The sequence below is a fragment of the Equus asinus genome, chromosome 5, assembly GCF_041296235.1.
Source record: "Equus asinus isolate D_3611 breed Donkey chromosome 5, EquAss-T2T_v2, whole genome shotgun sequence".
Classification (NCBI taxonomy): Eukaryota; Metazoa; Chordata; class Mammalia; order Perissodactyla; family Equidae; genus Equus; species Equus asinus.
The window spans coordinates 104,191,073-104,209,435 of record NC_091794.1 but is presented as its reverse complement, the minus strand read 5'-3'; the positions used below and the strand labels follow the sequence as shown (position 1 = coordinate 104,209,435).

General features: G+C 55.7%; 1 protein-coding gene across 3 annotated transcripts in view; it reads right to left on the bottom strand.

The window, feature by feature from the left end:
- LRRC38 (leucine rich repeat containing 38) overlaps positions 1-17,851 on the bottom strand; it is a 41,646-nt gene extending 23,795 nt beyond the window's left edge. For 2 of the 3 annotated variants that reach the window (XR_011503618.1, XM_070511023.1), the window contains exon 1: positions 11,371-17,851. Coding sequence is in view for 2 of the 3 variants with exons in the window: in XM_070511023.1 (XP_070367124.1) it covers positions 11,371-12,013 (643 nt within the window). In the remaining variant the exon portion in view is untranslated. The remainder of the gene's footprint in view (positions 1-11,370) is intronic. The other variant, XM_014836154.3, reaches the window with a different exon arrangement.
- Between the last annotated feature and the right edge of the window lie 512 nt (positions 17,852-18,363).

Here is an 18,363-nt window from a genome sequence, read left to right as displayed (position 1 = left end):
AGGTTGTGGAGAAAAGGGAACCCTCATTCACTGCTGGTGGGAATGCAAACTGGTGCAGCCACTGTGGAAAACAGTATGGAGTTTTCTCAAAAAATTAAAAATAGAAATACCGTAAGATCCAGCTATCCCACTACTGGGTATTTATCCAAACAACTTGAAATCAACAGTCCAAAGAGATTTATGCACCCCTATGTTCACAGCAGCATTATTCACAATAGCCAAGACGTGGAAGCAACCCAACAGCCCATCAACGGAGGAATGGATAAGGAAGATGTGGTGTATATATACAATGGAATACTACTCAGCCAGAAAAAAGACAAAATCGTGCCATTTGTGACAACATGGATGGATCTTAAGCAAATTACACTAAGCAAAATAAGTCAGACAGAGAAAGACAAATACCGTATGATTTCACTCATATGTAGGAGATAAACAAACACATGGATAAGGGGAACAGATTAGTGGTCACCAGAGGGGAAGGAGGTGGGAGGAGGGTGACGGGATAAGGGGCACGTGTGTATGGTGACAAATAAAAACTAGACAATCGGTGGTGAGCATGATGCAGTCTATACAGAAACTGAAATATAATAATGTACACCTGAAATCACACAATGTTATAAACAAATATGACCTCAATAAAATAATAATAAAAAACCTATATGCAATTCTGGAAAAGACCAAACTATAGAGACAGTAAAAAGATCAGTGTTTACGTTGGGGAGGGGAGGCACGAGGAATGAACACATCGGGCACAGGACCGTTTCAGGGTCATGAAACTCTTCTGTACAATGCTGTGATGGTGGATCCACGACATGATCCATCCGTCAAAACCCACAGGATGGACATCACAGAACGAACCTAATGTCAACTAGGGACTTTGGTTCATAATAAGGTGCCCATTCTGGTCCGTCAGTTGTAACAAGTGGACCACACTAACAGAAGATGTTAATAACAGGGGCATGGGGGTGGGGCGTGGGGTTGAGGGGCATATGGGAACTCTCAGTACTGTCTGCTCAGTTTTCCATAAGCCTAAAACTGCTCCAAAAAATAAAGTGTTAATTACGAATAAAATAAAATAAAACAAAGCCAGCCCTTCACCCAGAGAAAATCACCCTGGGCATGTGGATGCATATCCTTCCCGTCATTTTTCTGCAGGCCTCAGTTCTTTCTCCTGGCCTCCAAGGCTCCCACATCTGCCTCCAACCTGTTTTCCCATCCTCCCGGCTGTCCTGTACCAGCTGGGCATATGCTTCATCTCCTCACTACCTCCTCCCTTTGTTCCCGCCCCATAAATGATCAGTAGAGCTGTGGTTTTGCCATCATCAAGCAATTCCTGTGACCTGGAGTGCCCACCCTCTCTCCTGTGTCCCACCAGCTGGGTAGAGTGTGCTGGCTGCCCCATCACTGGTCTCTGGTTCTTGTGTGATTGTCAAGGGGGCCGATGGTCTGTAAATCCCTGTCTTGTAATGTTACAGGGCTCACAGTGGCCCTTCTCTTTCGCAAACACTTTCCACTTCCTTCTAAAGCCCTTTTACATCAGAATTTCCCTATCTTCCCAACAAACCTCAGGGTGACAGACAAGGGAACGAAAGGCCACCTGCCCAGGTCCAGGAGGTGGCAGCAGGGGCAGGATGTCCCGACCCTCAGCTTGAAGCTCCTGGCGCCTCAACACGACCGTGTGCAACTTTGATTTCTGATGCAGACAACCATTTGTGCCGGTTACGTTTAAAAGCAGAGATCATCTCGTTGGTGTCTCTCGAAACAGCTATGCTATTCTTTCTAATGCTGGGGGCGGGGGTCTTCTCTTCCTCTGAAGAGGGAGAGAGAGGAACATACCCCTGCACCTCCGCATTTGAAATAGAGCTGCGGGGTGTTGGGACCTGTGCCGAGGGACCCACCCAGGAGACCTTCTCTAGGAGCTGGGGTGAGGGGCTTCCCGATGCTCTCGTCCCATGACCAGGAGGAGGCTGGCTCAGGAGGCACAGAGTCAGCCGAAATCAGAGCTAGACGGGGCCTTTGTGTCATTGAGCCCATGGGTCTAAAACTGGTGACCAGCAGGAGGAAGACAGCCGCCCATGTGCTCTGGGGAATTCAGCCAGTACAGCACCCTAAATTGTTTTCCATGAGCCCGTTCGCCCATGAGCCCATCTCGGTTCTCCTCCTGTCCCACTTTCTCTGATGACTCCCACCTGCTGCCCCTGGGGACATTTGGGGTCACCACTTAAGATCTAGGGCAACTGAGAGGGGGGACACGAGAGATCCCACTGCTAGCTGGTGATGGAGCCGGGACAAGGGCCCCGATTCCTGGCTCTTTGGTTTGGGTTCATCTCTGAGAATCTACTCCTTAATCCTGAAGGGCCTGCAGCTCCCTCGAGGTCCTGACTCCTGCCCTTGGCATTTATCCCATGACCAGCCTGGAGGATGGAGGAGATGGGGCCCCAGGGGCTCCCTGACCAGCAGCCTCTCAAGGGGAGGGGTCGGGCTGAGAGCCGCTACAAAGATTTGCTGTGAAAACACAGACAGCGCCCGTCGACGTGCATTGTCAGATGTTTGGGATCTGACAGGCGATGCTTAAGTCCTGTGGGATTTGTAAGCCTGGGTGCACGTCTCGTCCATTTGTCTGCATTTCCATGATTTGGATAAAGAGAAAAAGAGAATAGCTTCCATGTGTGGGGGTAAGGAAACTGCACTTTGAGCTGCTTCATGTGACATCACCTGAGGTCAAAGGGCAGATGCATTTGACAGAGGGGAAGCTGGGCCTAGGAACACTGGGGTGAGGGGATGTATCCGCCATCAGACAGCTGACTGGAAGGAAGCGCAGCCACAGTGACGGATGCCTGGCGCGTGGCCCGCCCAGCCCCACCGCCAAACTCCGCCCCATGCCCGTGGTCACCCAGCAACATCCTGGAAGCCCCCGTGTACGATGTCACCCCATCCATCCCCTCGGCTGACTGGACAAGAGAGGGACCGCTCCTGAACAGAGCCAGACAGAGCCTCCTCCAGGGACCTGGGAATTGGGACCAAGAGAACACAGCCTCGCCTGGCCTTAGCTCGTCTCTTGAATGGAACAGCGGGGAATACATATTTTTTTTGCCACATGGATGAGAAAGTAGAGAAAGCCCATGGGTATATGAAGAGAATAAAAAGTGTGAGAAACACTGAAGAGAGCAAGAGACGGAGAGAGGGAGCGAGGAGAGGTTTGTGGCCGGTGTCCTGACCTCCTTGGCCAGCTGCTCATACTGCACCTTGCACAGCAGAGCAGAGCAAGTTGCCGCCAGCCAGGCCTCCAGGATGCCTCCTGCATCTTACCGGCACCCCTTGAGCAGAGGGGGCAGGACGGCTGGATTCTTCTTTGAACAGCACAGACCTGGAGGCTCAGGGCGGCTATGGGATTTGACTAGCATCCCACAGATCTGGAAAGAAACCCAGAGAAGTCCCATTCTGGTCCTCTGCCTTCACTGAAAGGCGATCTGGATGTCCTTTGCTGACCCAAGTCAAGGAGGGGCATTTGGTGAAGACAAAAGCCAAGGCCAACGATCTTGGCCTGCCCCCTGATGGCCCTTGTGACAGAGGCCTCGGGAGTGTCCACTCACTCGTTCCCACAGCCCCGCTGAGGCCCGTCTGTGCCAGGCATGGCTCCAGGTCTGGGGACACAGCAGCAAGTGTGCTCATCTCCCAGCTGTGTTTCCAGAGGGACAAGACGTGTGGAAAAGACGACGTGGACCTCAGTGAGTGCTATGACGTAAACACAACACGGAGATGTGACAAGCACGGGTGGGTGGGGCTGGGACAGCTTAGGTGGGGTGGTCAGGAAAGGCCTCTTCGGGGAGGGGACATCGGACTGGGGACTGACAATGAGGAAGATGCAGCCATCTGAAGGGGAAATATCTCATGGGGCAGAGGGAACAGCAATGTCAGAGGCCCTGGTTGGATGCTGGAGCTTGGCGTGTCCCAGGGACAGACAAGGTCCGTGTGGCTGGGGTGGGAGTCGGGTGTGGGGAAGAAGGAGAGGTCGGGGGGCCTTGTGGGCCGTGGGAGGGAGCTGGGTTATTCTCAGTGCAGTGGAAGCCACTGGAAGGATTCCAAACATGCTCTATATGGTACCAGCGCTGGGGATGCAAGGAGAAAAAAGGCACATCTTATGTCCTCAGAATGAGCCAGACTCGTGAACTCGCAACGTCAAGCAGGGGTCATAGAGGTGGTACAGGATCCAAGAGATCCCACAGGACAGGCTCCCAGCCCAGCCTCAGGGGCTGGAGGGGTGGAGACTGGACGGGTATGCAGGAACCAGAAAGGTAGAGAAGTACAGGTGGGAATGGGGAGGGAATGAGGACGGAGGGAGGGAAGGACCCGTGACCCGGGACAGTCTGGACGAGGACCTGAGAGCAGGAGGCCTGGGTGCTCCCCAGGACTGGAGGCAGGCACGCCGTCCACTGTGGTCCTGCGGAGACCATGTTCAGGGTGCGATCTGGCTCATGTAACCGTGAATGCATTCGATCCAGGTCCTCATGACAACGCACATACGTGGAACTCCTGCTGTGCTGTCACTGCCCTGCAGCCCGAAAGTGACATCTCATTCCCAACTACAGTGGAGACCCCGAGATTCTGGGATAGCGGGACGTGGAGGCCACTGGCTGAAAGGCCTAACACTTTGGGTGTCTGAGTCAGCTGGCAACGCGTCAGCTTCAGTAAAGGGAGTCCTGGCCTCTCCAGAGCAAGTCCCCAACTGCGTTCCCCCAGGGCCATCCTACAAGGGCAGGAAGGCAGGTCCACTGTCCCACGCTGCCCAGCAATGAGGGTGACCTTTGAGTTAACTGATAGAGTGGCACCATGAACGCGACACTTTCAGAAAGATCCAGTGTTTGAGACAGAGTCGCGGGACTCTCCTGGGAGCGGACAGGACAGGACGAGGTGGCTCTAGGTCATGCCTGCAGCTGACTCTCCACCAGAACTCCAGCCCAGGGTGCCCGTAAAAACTGACACCCAGCCCTGGACACCGGGGATGGTGAGAAAGGTGACACCCGGTGACTCAACTCTAATTAAGAGATGAGTTAAAAACGCGGTAGCCTGTGGCACATGGGACATGTGCAGACCTGTCAAAGGCAGGCGGGAGTGAGGCCTCAGTCAACCCCTGGCAGGAACATGGTTCTCTTAGGTGGATAAACATGCGCAAAACGTCTGCTCAAACGGTGGTCGCATACCGCAAATCAAAGCAATAAGGAGACGGCGTTGTGTTGCCTGTCAGATTGGAAACATGTTTAAAAAAAACTGGAAAGGTGTGGCAAGACAGATATTCTGTATGTCCAATGGTGCCCACTGTCTGGGGGGCAATTAGGCAAAAATGCATGTAGAGGTTTAAAATGACCACAGCCGTTCACTGACCACATTCTCACCTCAAAGAACTCACCCCAGAAAAATCCAGAGCTTTCCACAAACTCTGTGTGGATGAGGATGTCGAGTTCAGCATTGTTTACATATAAAAATAAAAGGAAATAACCCACATTTCTAACAACAGAGGACAGGTTCAATTAATATATATATATTAATCTTACATAAGATCTTATGTGAGATCTAAAAGATGACCTATTACGTGTCCATTAAAGTTAAATTTTCAAAGAACTGTAATGATAGGAATCTCTTACAACTCAATAAGAGGAAGAGTCAGGAATAAGATGTATAGTATAATATCAATTTGTTTAAAATATATATACGTGCATAAGAACAAAACAACTAAATACAGTGAAACGAATAGTGGCGTGGTTCTGGGTAGTTTTATTTTCTTCAGGATACTTACGTGTGTTTCCCAAGTCTACGAGGAGCCTGTCATTTTATACTTGGGAAAATAAAACTGCTTTTATTTTTTTTAAAAAAAGAAATAGAGTCCCTTTGGAGTCACGAGGGAGAAAGGCCTCATGTGGCCTCCAGGCATGCATCAGCTTTTGTCCCTCCGGCTGGGCTCCTGTTTATTTCGTCAGGATAATGAGAAGTCCCCACTCATCTGATCCAAACAGGCCCTCAGAATGTCCGACAGGAGAAAAGGGGGTTCGAGTTTCTGGGAGAAGGGGGCAGACCCCCCTGAGCCCCATGTCCCGCCTGGTAAGCAGGCAGGGTTGGTGACGTGACTTGGCCAGCACCTGTCTGCCAGGACACCCTTCCTAGAGGGGACTCTCGCAGGGTGTGCCACAGGGCCTGAGTCCCCCAGAGCTCTGATGCTCCAGGGACCATGATGGACCTTCTCTAGGAGCTCTCCCCACCCAGGGGGTCAGGATTAGCAGACCCAAGGCATAATAAGTGCCCTGTTCAATTCTGCCCCGTCCTCGCTTCCTCCCAGCCCTTCCCTCCCTCAGTCTCTGTGTCAAGGTCTCGGGGCGCAGATCAGCTCACCTTTCTTCCTTAGTACTACGGGCTGTCACCTGCAGGCCACGTATGGCCGTGGCTGGAAAGGAAGGTGCAAGAAGGTGTCTGGTCTCTTCAGCCTCCTGGCCTGGGACCTGCACATGCCCGCCCTGTCATACACCCCCAGGACGTGGTGTGGGCTGCGGCACCTGGAAGTCTGCTCGCTCTCTGCCCCTCTGAAGCAGAGCCAGAGATAGCACCATGGCCACTGGCGATTGATTCTCAATGCCAGTGGCCGTTCCTTCCTGTGGTTCCAGGAGCAAGGCTGGGGACACGTGTGGAAAGTCCTTCCACCCTGTGACAGCATCTCAGGCCTGGGAGCCCAGGGCCCAGGGTCGTCTGGTGCTCTGCCGCTCCCTGCTGCACAGAGACTCCAGCCCTCCGGACTCCAGCAGAGGGACGTTTGGAGGGACCTGGCCTCCCCAGGCTTCAACTTCCCAATCTTTAAAACAAGGACAGTATTCCCTTCCCTTGAAATCATAGAATTTTAGAGTTGGAAGGAGTCTTTAAATCCTCCTGCCCACATTCCTTTGTTTACAAAAGAAAAATCTGAGGCACAGAGAGAGCAGACAGGTCCTCTGAAGTCACACAGCCCGTGAGTGACTGAGCCATGAGGAGACCTGGGCTTCCAGAGCTGCGGCAAAAAGCCCTCCCCTCCAGCTGCATTTCTCAAGCTTTTGGGGACCCAGCAAGCCCCTGAGGGGGTACAGACTTGTTAAAGGTCAGAGCCCTGGGCCTCATCCCCCAGCCTCATGCAGTAGGTCCGGGGCCCAGGAACATGCATTTCAAACAAGCCCCCCAGTGATCTGCATGCAGGGGCCCCGCCCACCTCACTGGGCTGCTGGAAAGGGAAGAGCACGTGAGGGAGGGACGGGAGAGGTTTTCAGGATCACTGTGGGCTGAGAAGAATGTTATTCTGCGTGTCCCTGCCTCTCAGAGCCTCCCTACTCCCCCCACCCCTACCCCTGCGCAACCCCAGCCGATTGCCCAGGCCTCTTGCTTCCAGTAGGAACCCCTTCTACTTAGAGAGGGATGGTCACCGTGTCCTTGGTGACCCACTGACTCCTGGGAGAACCCCCAGACCAGGTACAGACTCTGGGGCTGGAAGGTCAGCCAGCGTCACCAGGAGAATCAGAGATGGGGAGGGCCAGTGTTGGGGATATCCCCCAGTTCTCTGCCCATCAGGAAGAATTCGGTGGGAGATCGGACACCCCGGAGAGCCAGCTCATCTCAGCCACCCACCACGTGCCGTGGTGCAAACTGCTTTGCGTCTTCCCGCCTCATTTGTTTCTTGTTGGGTAAATCGTGGGCAGAGGTACCTGGCAGGCACAGCTGTTCCATGAAAAGAGATGACGCTTATAATGACAAAGGGCTGCCAGGTAAAATACAAGACACCCAATAAATACTGAATTTCAGAAAACAAAAACAAATCTGGTGTTTCAGTATATCCCAAATATTGCATGGGACACACTCATACTAGGATATTATTTGTTGTTTATCTGAAATTCAGAGTTAATTAGGCATCCTGGGGGTTGCTTGTTTTCTTGTTTGGGGCTTGTTTGGGGTTTTCTGCTAAGCTGGCTGTTGGGCATTCGGCTGGCCCCCACGCCCTCCTCCTGCAGACCTGGCACCAGCAGGGCAGTTCCTCCTGAGTCCTCAGACCCAGACGAGACCCCAGCCCTGAAGGAGCCTGGACAGAGGGGGCCAGTCACCCCCACGGTGTTCTTTCCTCCCCATGATCTGCTCTGTGACCGAGGGTTCCCGTCAGTGCAGCGGCCACACGAGAGGCTCGCCTGGCAGACAAGAATTTTTGTAGCTGTCAGAGCCAGTCAAGGTCACCTGCCCTGCTCCGTTCTGCTTCTCTGGGGTAGGAGGGGCTGGGGAGGTGAGGGCAAGGCAAGGAGGAGGCGACCCCCTTCACTGCCCCCTCTGCACCCCCTCCCCTGGGAGAGGCAGGGCTCCTGCCCAGAGAGCCCTGGAACTTGTGCCCCAAGGCTGATTCTCCTCGGCAGGAAGTGGGTGGTCAGCCTGGCAGGGGGGCCCAGAGCCAGGAGGCCCTGGTGCCTCCCCCAGATGTTTTTAACTCTATGATCTCGGGCAAGTCACTGCCATCACCTCTGCGGGCCTTCTAGTTCAAACAGGATGACAACAGCAGCACTGAGGCCCATACAGTCCTCACCGTGGGTAGGCACTGTCCTACGTGCTTTATACATAATACCCTTTTAGTGCCCCAAAACCCTATGAGGTGGGTACTAGTATCATCCACACTTTACAGATGAGGAAACTGAGGTACAAAAGGTCACACAGCTAGGAGGAAGCAGAGGCAGGATTGGAAGCAAGCAGCTCGGTGCCAGGGGCTGGGCTCTGAGCCCCTTGGCCCTGCTGCCTCGGTGAAGATGCAGGGGGCGCAAACGCAGGAGGGGGAGGGAAGGGGGGATTACATCCACGGAGCGCCTACTCTGTGCTCAGCATCACTGTGGCCTTGAGAGGGCTGAGCTCGTTCAAACCTCACAGCAAACAGGGTGCGGGACACTGCTCGGATCAGAAATCTGAGTCTGGATTGGAACTCGGCTCTCCCCCGTCAAGGGCTGTGCTAGTCCCTTGACCACCCCCTCACCCTGCCTCTGGCCACGTTTCAAGGGACACTGTCCTGGCCATACACGCGGGCATCCTGCAGCGGGAGCAAAGCTGCTCTGGGCGCTTCACCCCGAGAGGTGCCGGAAGCCCTCATGTGCCCTCTCGCTGCCTCCGTCCTCTCCTCCTGATGGAGACCGGCCCTCCCCCAGGGCCTGCACACTGCTCCTTGCCCTGAACGTGGCCATCCTTCTCCAGCCAGGCATCCTCCACCTGGTGTTCCTTTTCTTTCCTCTGTTACAGCCAGTGGGAGGAATAACATTTTGCCTTCTTACTTTCACCCACATTATCTGGTTTCGATCCTGACGTCCACCGAGTCAGAAGGACTACACAGCATTCCTGTGTGCTAGTCTCACACAGGAGGAAGATATGGCTCAAAAAAGTCAAGTGACCCCCAACGGAGTCACCCAGTTTTTTTTTTTTGAGGAAGATTAGCTCTGAGTTAACATCTGCCAATCCTCCTCTTTTTGCTGAGGAAGACTGGCCCTGAGCTAACATCCATGCCCATCTTCCTCTACTTTATATGTGGGACGCCTACCCCAGCATGGCTTGCCAAGCGGTGCCATGTCCGCACCCGAGATCCGAACCGGCGAACCCCGGGCCACCCAAGCGGAACGTGCACACTTAACTGCTGTGCCACTGGGCCGGCCCCGAGTCACCCAGTTGTTAAGCCAGGACTCAAACCTACGTCTTCAGACTCCAAATCCTCTGTAGAGATCTCAGAGGTCAACCAGAGTACTTTAGAGATGAGGAAACTGAGGCCCAGATAGCAGGCATGGCCTGTTCAAGGTCACAGCCATCCATGGCAGAATTGAGACTGAAAGAAACCCATGGCTCCTGACCCCATAACACCTCGCCCTCGTGTAGATGATGAATGCGACCAATTATACCAACTCAACCAACAGTGTGGCTGAATGAGGCCGACTCCACCAAGAAGCAAAGGCAGGAGCAATCAGAACGGAGGCAGACCCCACTCCACAGTGAGGGCTTCATCCCGACACCCCTGTCTCCGGGACAGGCTTCCGGGGGAGGGTCTGGGGAGCCAGGCAGGTGAAGGAAGGCAAAGTTTAAAGTCGGGAGATTCCGCACCTTACGAGTCAGATCTTTTTAGGACTTGCCAGGTGGGAGAGCCAGCCTGGGCTGCAGGTGCCAGCTCAGGGGCCTGCGTCTGCTGAGGAGCAATTGCCCCCGTGCCTGGGGTTTGTGCTTAGCCAAGTGTGGAATGAATAAGTGAGCACAGGAATTCAGGGCCTAGGGGAGCAGCATCCTTGAATTCTCGGTAAATGGAAAAAGGTACAAAAGCTAAACCCTCATCTATGTCACCTTTTAAAATGCGCACCTTATTAATGGGCTCTGGTTCCCATTCTGCCAACCCTTGGGGACAAGGTGGGAGGGAGGCAGAGAATGGCTCCGAGAGGTCACCGCTGGGATCCAGGCTCACATGCTCACCGGTGAGTGGGAGGCTGGAACCCGCTGAGGGCAAGGACGTCCCGCCTGCTCCCTGTCCTGGGGCTCATGCCTATGATGCCGCGGTTCCCTCCTTCTCAGCTCTGCCTTTGCCTCCTTCCCGCTGGCCTTCACAGGGCCGCGTAGCCGCTGTGCTCTCATGTTCCCGTCTGCCAGGCGTATGTATGTATGCACGTCCACGTCCCCTCTGAAAAGTGCGCCAGGAAAGCAAAAGGGCACCAGTCCCTGTTTCATATCCGGGCTGAAAAGCCACGGCCCTGCAAAGCCTTACTGCCTTGCTGGCTCCTGCTGGGCTGCCACTCCTCACCAGGAGCACTCCTCACCCCTTTCAGACAGAAGAGCAAGCTGGAAGCTGAGGACCTGAGACCTGCTCAGGCTCTGGAGGCTGCTGGCGAGTTCTAAGAACCACCCGCTCCCTCTCAATGCTCAGCGCAGGGAGCTGAGCGCTCTCTGGCAGGTGAGCCATTTCCCACACAGTAGGACGTCTTCCGCTTAGGAGGAGCCTGTAATAGGCAGCATCTGCCAGTGCTGGGACCCAAAGCCCCTGAGCTCATCTTGATCTTGATGGTGGGTGACCCAGAAATGCTAGATACCCAACTTCAGAAAGGGAGTTGCTGGAGAAACAGGGGGAGACGCATGGCATCAGGAGCCAGGACTCCAGATGTGTCCCTCCCCAGCCCCCCGCCCTAGGAGAGTTCCAGGACAAGTTCAGACTGGGAACCTTACCCGCAGCAACTCTCATCCAGGGCAGCTGCCCCAGAGCTTCCTCTTCCAGGCTCACCCAGAGGCGCCCTGCCCGGGGGCTCCTGAGCTGCGGGGGTCTCTCCCGCCCCGCCTCCCCCAGCCCAGCCTGGCCGCCCCGCGCTGGCTCACCTTTGGGCAGCTTGGACGCATTCTCCTGGATCCAGGAGAAGAGGTGGGCGAAGTCGCAGTCGCAGAGCCAGGGGTTCCCATCCAGGCGCAGAGTGCGCAGCGCGGGCAGCGCGGCCAGGGCGGCCACGTTGAGGCTGCGCAGGTTGTTGTCGTTGAGCTCCAGCACCTGCAGCGACTCCAGGGTCTCGAAGGCGGCCTCGTGCACGCCCGCCAGGTTGTTGTTGGCCAGGCTCAGCTTGAGCAGCCTCCCGGCGGAGCGGAAGGCGCCGGCGCCCAGGTGGGTCAGGTTGTTGTAGCTGAGGTCGAGGAAGGCGAGCTTGGCCGAGCCGCTGAACGTGCCCTCCTCCAGCGAGCGCAGCGAGTTGTTCCTGAAGTCCAGGTAGACCAGGTCGCCGTAGAAAATGAAGAAGTCCTCGGGGATGTGTTGGATGCGGTTACCGGCCACCAGCAGCTTGCGCACGTCCAGGGGAAAGAGGTCGGGCACGCTGGGCAGCCCGCGGTCGCGGCAGTCCACAGTGTGCGGGTCGGTGCAGGTGCAGCCCGCGGGGCACGCGTGCCCGGGCCCGAGCAGCAGCAGGAGGCTGCAGAGCCGGAGCGCGGCGGCGGCGCCGGCGGGGGCGCGAGGGGCGGCGCGGGGGCGCATGGCCGGGGGACCCGCGCGAGCCGCGGAGACGCGGACGCGGCCCTCGGGACGAGCCTGGCGCGAGGCGGCGCGCGGGGCCCCGGCCGCCGGGCGCTGGGAGCCGGAGGGCGGGGAGGGCGTGCGCCCGGGCGCGCGGGGGTGACCGAGCGCGGCGCGGACGGACTAGGGGAGCCCGGGGCGGCACGAACCGAGCGAGGAGAGCTGGGGAGGGAGGGGCGAGGGACTCGCGAAGGATTTACTCCGACAGGAAATTAACCCGCTGGAAAATCCCAGGGGAGAGGCGGGAGCAGTAGGGGTGGCCGAGTAGCGGTCGCCAAACGCGGCCCCACCCAGGCAGCTTATTTCCCGGACCCGGCGATAAGACCTGTCGCGCGGACTTGGCTAGGAGCTCTCAACGACTAAGTTCAGTAACCCAGCGCCTCCCGACCCCAACGATTTCCAGAGGGCGTGCGCCCCGTGCCCCCGCGCCCGCCTGGTGCCAAAGCGCGCTCGCCGCGGGCCACCCCGGTTGCCAAAGGAAGCGCGACCTAGGTCACTGTGGTTCTGTGCCTGGGGCAATCCCGGCGGGCTCTCAGGGACCGTGCCAGGGGCTGCTGACCTGGGGTTGGGCCGGGCTCCAGTGGGCTCCAAGGAGCTCCGGGGTGGCTGGTCTTCCTTCCTTCTCCCCCCACCCGCACTTGACCCACCTCAGTGAGGCAGCGGGGTCAGCGAGGCCGGCAGCTGCCAGGGCCCCCCGCTGTGGCCCAAAGGAAAGTCAGGGACAGTCAGCACTTTCCGTACTGGCCCTGAGCTTGCCGGGGAGCTGGCGTCCGCTGGGCAGATCTGCTGCTCGTCTAGCCGAGGCGCAACCTACAGGCAGTGTCCCGCGTTCCTAGTTGTGTGGCCTCAGTACCAGCGCCTCCCCGTCTCGGGACCCCGTTTACCCCATCTATAAAATGGGAGAATGTAATATGTATGACACCAGTTTTGGGGGGAGGACCACGGTGTCAAGAAACAGTTTAAAAATGATCTTTTCCTCTTGACTCTTACTCCCTCCCACCCCGAAGCCCCAGCTTTGGTCCCCAAGGGAGGTGATCAGGGAGTGGTCAAGGCTGGAAGGACAATAAGGGTGGGGAGCTTGGCTCCGACAGTGGCAGGAGACTCCACTCTTCGCCACCCCCCAGGCCAAACTCCTTTCCCTCCCCCCTCCCCATTTTGAAACTTTTCTAAGCAGAGGTCTCCACAGAACCACCAAGAGATTGTCCTGCTGCTGGCTATTTTGGTCCAAATACCCTGGAATTGATAAGCTCCCAGTGGACCAAAATAACCCAGGGAACAGCTGTTGGGCACAGGCCCCCAGAGACCCTGCCCTGGCCCTGGCCCCGATGCCGATTGGTGGAGGCTGGGATTCTGAAGCCACAGAGCTAAGCCCCCAGCCTTTTCCAAAGGTACACGCAGTCTTGATGCCTTCCGATGGATCAAAACCCTGAGCCTCTGGGACTGAGCCAGTGGCTCAGCAGATGATGAGTGTGTGCAGGGACCCTGGGGGGAAGGTCAGAGACACAGGGGGGTGCTTTGAGGCACTGGGGGTCCTCTAGCTCTTTCTCTCCTTACATCCCAGGCCACCAAGCCAGCCCTCCCGAGTCCCCTCTCTGTATCCCCACTCTCCCAGGGTCCCCAGTTTGCTTTTGTCATCCCAGCTGCAGAGGCTCAGCCCCCACTCTGGTCTCATCCCCTTGAAGAGGCAGGCGCTGGAGAATAATCTGAATCCTCAGAGTGGGTGGGAGAGCCCCAGGCAGCACAAATGATGCGTTATTGTGGTGTCAGACAAAGTTCAGGCAGGTGGCAGAATAAAAAGGTCCCCCACCCTTCTAGCTCTCCAAGAACACCCTGGATCAATCTGTGACACCCTCCACCTTTCCAGTCTCAGGCTCGGTTCCAACTGCTCGCTCCAGTGCCGAGGGGACCCTCTTCATGACTGGGTTGAGAGCTCAGCAGTGCTGCTTTGGGACACCTGCCGTCTTGCACGCGTGCACCCTGCGCCTGTGTTCTGTGCGCCAGCCCTCCCTGCCGAGTGGTCTGGTTGGCTGGAGCCCTGGCCTGGGAATCATGCCCCTGGACCTGGTCCTGGCCCCACCACTAGCTACAGAACCTTCCAGGAGCCACTCAATTTCTCTGGTGAAGTACTTCCCAGTCTGGGGTGCCTGGGCCCCATGAGAATGAACTCTTTCCAGAATTTCAAAAAAATCTGGTGAAAATCGGGCCTTTACCTATGAGGAAGTCACTCTTGGCCACGAGCGTGGTGGTAGCCCCAGTTCTTTTGTGCTGAGCAGAGACTGGCACTCATGGGTGACTTTGAGTAATGAAAACAGAGGTGACTGTCTACTGGATAAATGCAGAGCAGTTAGCAAGGGCTCGCAAAAGGGCACGGACGCGTGGTAGTGAGTAATAAAAGGCGCCTCTGGTATGAAAATGTGGAGAAATACCACCCCTGGCCTTGATCACCTCCTCCTGAAACGAGAGAGAAAATACCTTCCCTCTGCCCTTCCACCAGCAATGTGGAGCCACGTGGGGAAACATCGGTGTGGAACATGATCTGCAAAGTGTTTGGAGAAAGACTGCGTTAAAAACGGCCGTAAGTCTTGCTATAGCAGGAACTCCTTGCTTCTTGCTCTGAGTGCCCCCCAAGTGCCTTGAAGCCAAATCTAAGCAGTTTTTCATTAGCATCCTCAGGGCCAGACAGAGCTGAGGCTCCTGGGGAGCAGGGAGGTCCCTCCTATTCCAAGACTCCCATCCTTTGGGAAAATGCAAGCCTTGCCACCTCTGATTTTCCCCCAGCGAGGAATGCAGAGCCATGACCTCGGCAAGGTCGCACCATGAGTCAGTGATAGTGCTGGAAATAGAGCCCTGCCGCTCTGCTCGCCCTGCTCCCTCCTGGGAAGGGGGCCTCTGCAGCCTGAGGGCAGACAGCACAGGTGACTGGAGAGACCCTCAGAGACCCGCTTCTCAGCTCCGCTTCTGTATTCATCCTCAGACTCAACACACTTCCTGATTCCTATTCAGCAGGCTCAAAACAGGGGCGTGGCAAATGCCCAGCATATTCTGATGTTTTTAAAACCCCATGTCTTGCCTTCCCCAATTGTCCGGGCAGAATTCCTTACCCCTTCTCTGTGCTCCCCGAGTCACAGGGCACTTCCTGTCTTGTCTATAAGGGGCCCCTGTCGGACTCCCCGTGAGGTTGGGCCTTGGGGATCTATGTGGATGGCGGTCGCCAGGAAATCCCCCATGCGGGCCTGGTCCCTGTTGGCAAAAACAATCCAGTAGTGAGGTTTTCCCTTTCGGTTGTCAGACTGACCTCTAAGTTAGCCAAAATCCCAGGCCCTAAATGGTAAACAAGGTGATACCAGCATGGTGTGTGCAGGAGCGTGAGTTTAGGCGCAGACCCTCCGGCTGAATGATAAGAGTGTAGCTGGTGTTGGTGATGGCATTTGGGTTACTGGTGTGTATCACCTCCACTGAGCGCCTGGCTGACCTGGGCAGGAGGCAGGAGGACACCCCATGGGCCCCAGGAAAGGAGGTGTCTGCGTCCCCCCCTTAGCTGGCCAACCCCAAGCTCCTCCATGTTACTACCCAGGGCCCTTCCCAGCTGCCACCGCCAGGGGGCACCATCTGCCACCGGCATGGATGAGAGCAGAGGCCTTAAATCCAGGTAGCGGGTCCATCTCTGGCCTGCTGGGTCTCCAGCAGTGAAACTTGAGGCTGGTTTCCTCCTCGCTGGCAAGCCTGGACCCACTTTTTAGAAGACAAGCTCCCGCCCCTAGTTTCACCCCTGGAACCAGGAGATGAATCTTCAACCAGCCTAAATGGAGGCAGGGTGGTGGCAGTGGTTGGGAACGTGGGTTTAGAGTCAGATAGAACTGGGTCACATCCCTGTCCCGTTCGCTGGCTGTCACCTTGGGCAAGTTACTTAACTTCTCTAAGCCTCAGTCTTCGGTCTGTGAAATGAGATGATGCTGGTGCCTACTGTGCTGGGAGCTTCTGAGGATGCAAGGAGATGTCCATCTAGGGCCTGGCAGTGAGACCGACACGGTGAGTGGCAGCCACGTCATTACCTATCACTCTGTCTCTTCACCTGTAGCAGGTAAAGATTTCGTGGAGGTGGTATTCTTCAGGTAAAGAATTTAAGTGTCTGTCTGGAATTTATTTGTTAGGAATGTCCTGAGGTTCTAGGACCAGTTTTACTCTCCCTGCCCTGAACCATACTCCCCACTCCAAATGTAGCCTGCCTGAGACAGACAGATGGACAGACAGACAGACACACGCGCGCACACACACACACATACACACGTATGCCTTAGCCCTCTCCAGCTCTGGCTGATTGTGTGAGCAGTTATAAGTGATCAGCTACCCTCACCACCCTCCCCGACCCCCCTACCCCACCCCGCTGGCTTGGTTGGTCTGAGCGTGGGCCCACTAATGAGACTGAGGGCATGGGGTCAGCCCCTCAGCCCAGCACAAGGAGCCATCTGTTCTCTGCTCCCGGCCGGGGCTCCTAATGCTGGCCAGCCATCCGGCAAATGTGCGACGTCGGTAGGGCTGGAGGAGGATGCGGACAGTGCCACCCTGTCTCTCCCAGGAGGAGAAAACACGGAGCGCACGTCCTGAGTATCAGAGGCACCCCATCTGACAGGCAGGACGCACATTTCACAGCAAGTGGGGAGTCGTCCCCGATTCCTCCTCGCTTGCCCCACCTCCTGTCCGTTGGCAAGTCCCCTCTGCTCTCCTTCTCTGGCTCTCCACCGTCACCTCCTTAGTCCAAACTGGCAGCATCTTTTACAGAAGTCCCCACTGGCCTTCCTGCTTCTGCTATGCCCAACCCCCGCGCACACTCCCAAGACTCAAGACAGCCAACGTGATCCTTTGAGACCATGCGTGAGACCATGTCCCCTCCCTGCTCAGATGCTGCCAATGGCTTCTCGTGTGTGGTCGGCAGACTTCTAAGACCCCCAGGGATCGGCACAGCCTGGGACTCCTTGAGTGGGGGCGGGAAGTATGACTTGCTTCTAATGAAAAGAATATGGTCAAGGTCATAGCTGCTGTTTCTGTGCTGAGGTCACAAAAGGTGGTGACTTCCGTCTTGCTCTCAGACTCCCTCTGTTGCCTCTTTGCCTTGCGTGTCTTGAGGAGGCGAGCTGCCGTGTTGGAGTGGCCTGCACATGGAGGAACTGAGGCTGGCCGAGGGTCAACAGCCCATGAGGAACTGAGTCCTGCCAACGACCACGTGAGCTTGAAGTGGGGCCTTCCCAGTTGGACCTTGAGATGGCTGCAGTCCAGCCAACATGCTGATGGCAGCCTGGGAGACACCCTGAAGCAGTGGACCAGCGAAGGCATACCAGGATTTCTGACCCGTAGGAACGATGAGATTAAAAATGTGTTTTGTCATTCCGCTTCTTGGCAGTCCAGAGTTCGCTGGTTCAGATCCCGAGTGTGGACATGGCACTGCTTGGTGAAAAGCCATGTTGTGGTAGGTGTCCCACATATAGAGTAGAGGAAGGTGGGCATGGATGTTAGCTCAGGGCCAGTCTTCCTCAGCAAAAAGAGGAGGATTGGCAGTAGTTAGCTCAGGGCTAATCTTCCTCAAAGAAAAAAAATGTGTTTTGTTTTAAATTGCTAAATTTTGGGGTAATTTGTTACACAGCAATAGCTAGCTAATAACACAACAGCACTTGGAATAAAATCCTACCAGACCCTGGGTAGTCTGGCCCTCATGCCTCTCCCACTCCATTTTGGACCTCGCCCCTGGGTTCACCACCCTCCAGCCATTCTGGTCCTTTTGTACATCGAATTCACCACATTTTTTCCCACCCCAGGACGTTTGCCCATGCTATGCATGGAATACTTTTCCCCAAGCTCTTAACATGGTTGGTGCCAATTGGTCATTCAGGTGTTCTCAACCCAAATGTCGCCTTCTCAGACTGGCCTTCACTGACTCCCTCTCTCCCCACTCACCCTCTATGCCACCACCTGGTTTTATTTTCTTCCAAGTATTTATTACTACTTGACATTACCTAGCTTGCTGGCTGGTTTACTTCTTCTCTCTACCTCCCACCACTAAAATGGAACTCCTATGAGAGCCGTTTTGTTGTCCCTGTTCCTAGAATCAGCCCCAGAACATAATAGGCATTCAAGAAATGTTTAACTAACTACCTAATTGCTACCTACAGCTTCTCAACTAGGCTGCCAGTTTTTCAGCAGCTTCCAGTGGCGTCTCACCTGGAGATGCCCCTCCATCTCTTCTCAGGGAGCAAGGACCTTCATCCCTCCCAAGGGATGTTCCTGTGTGGAGCATAAAATGTTGCAGCCATACCCCT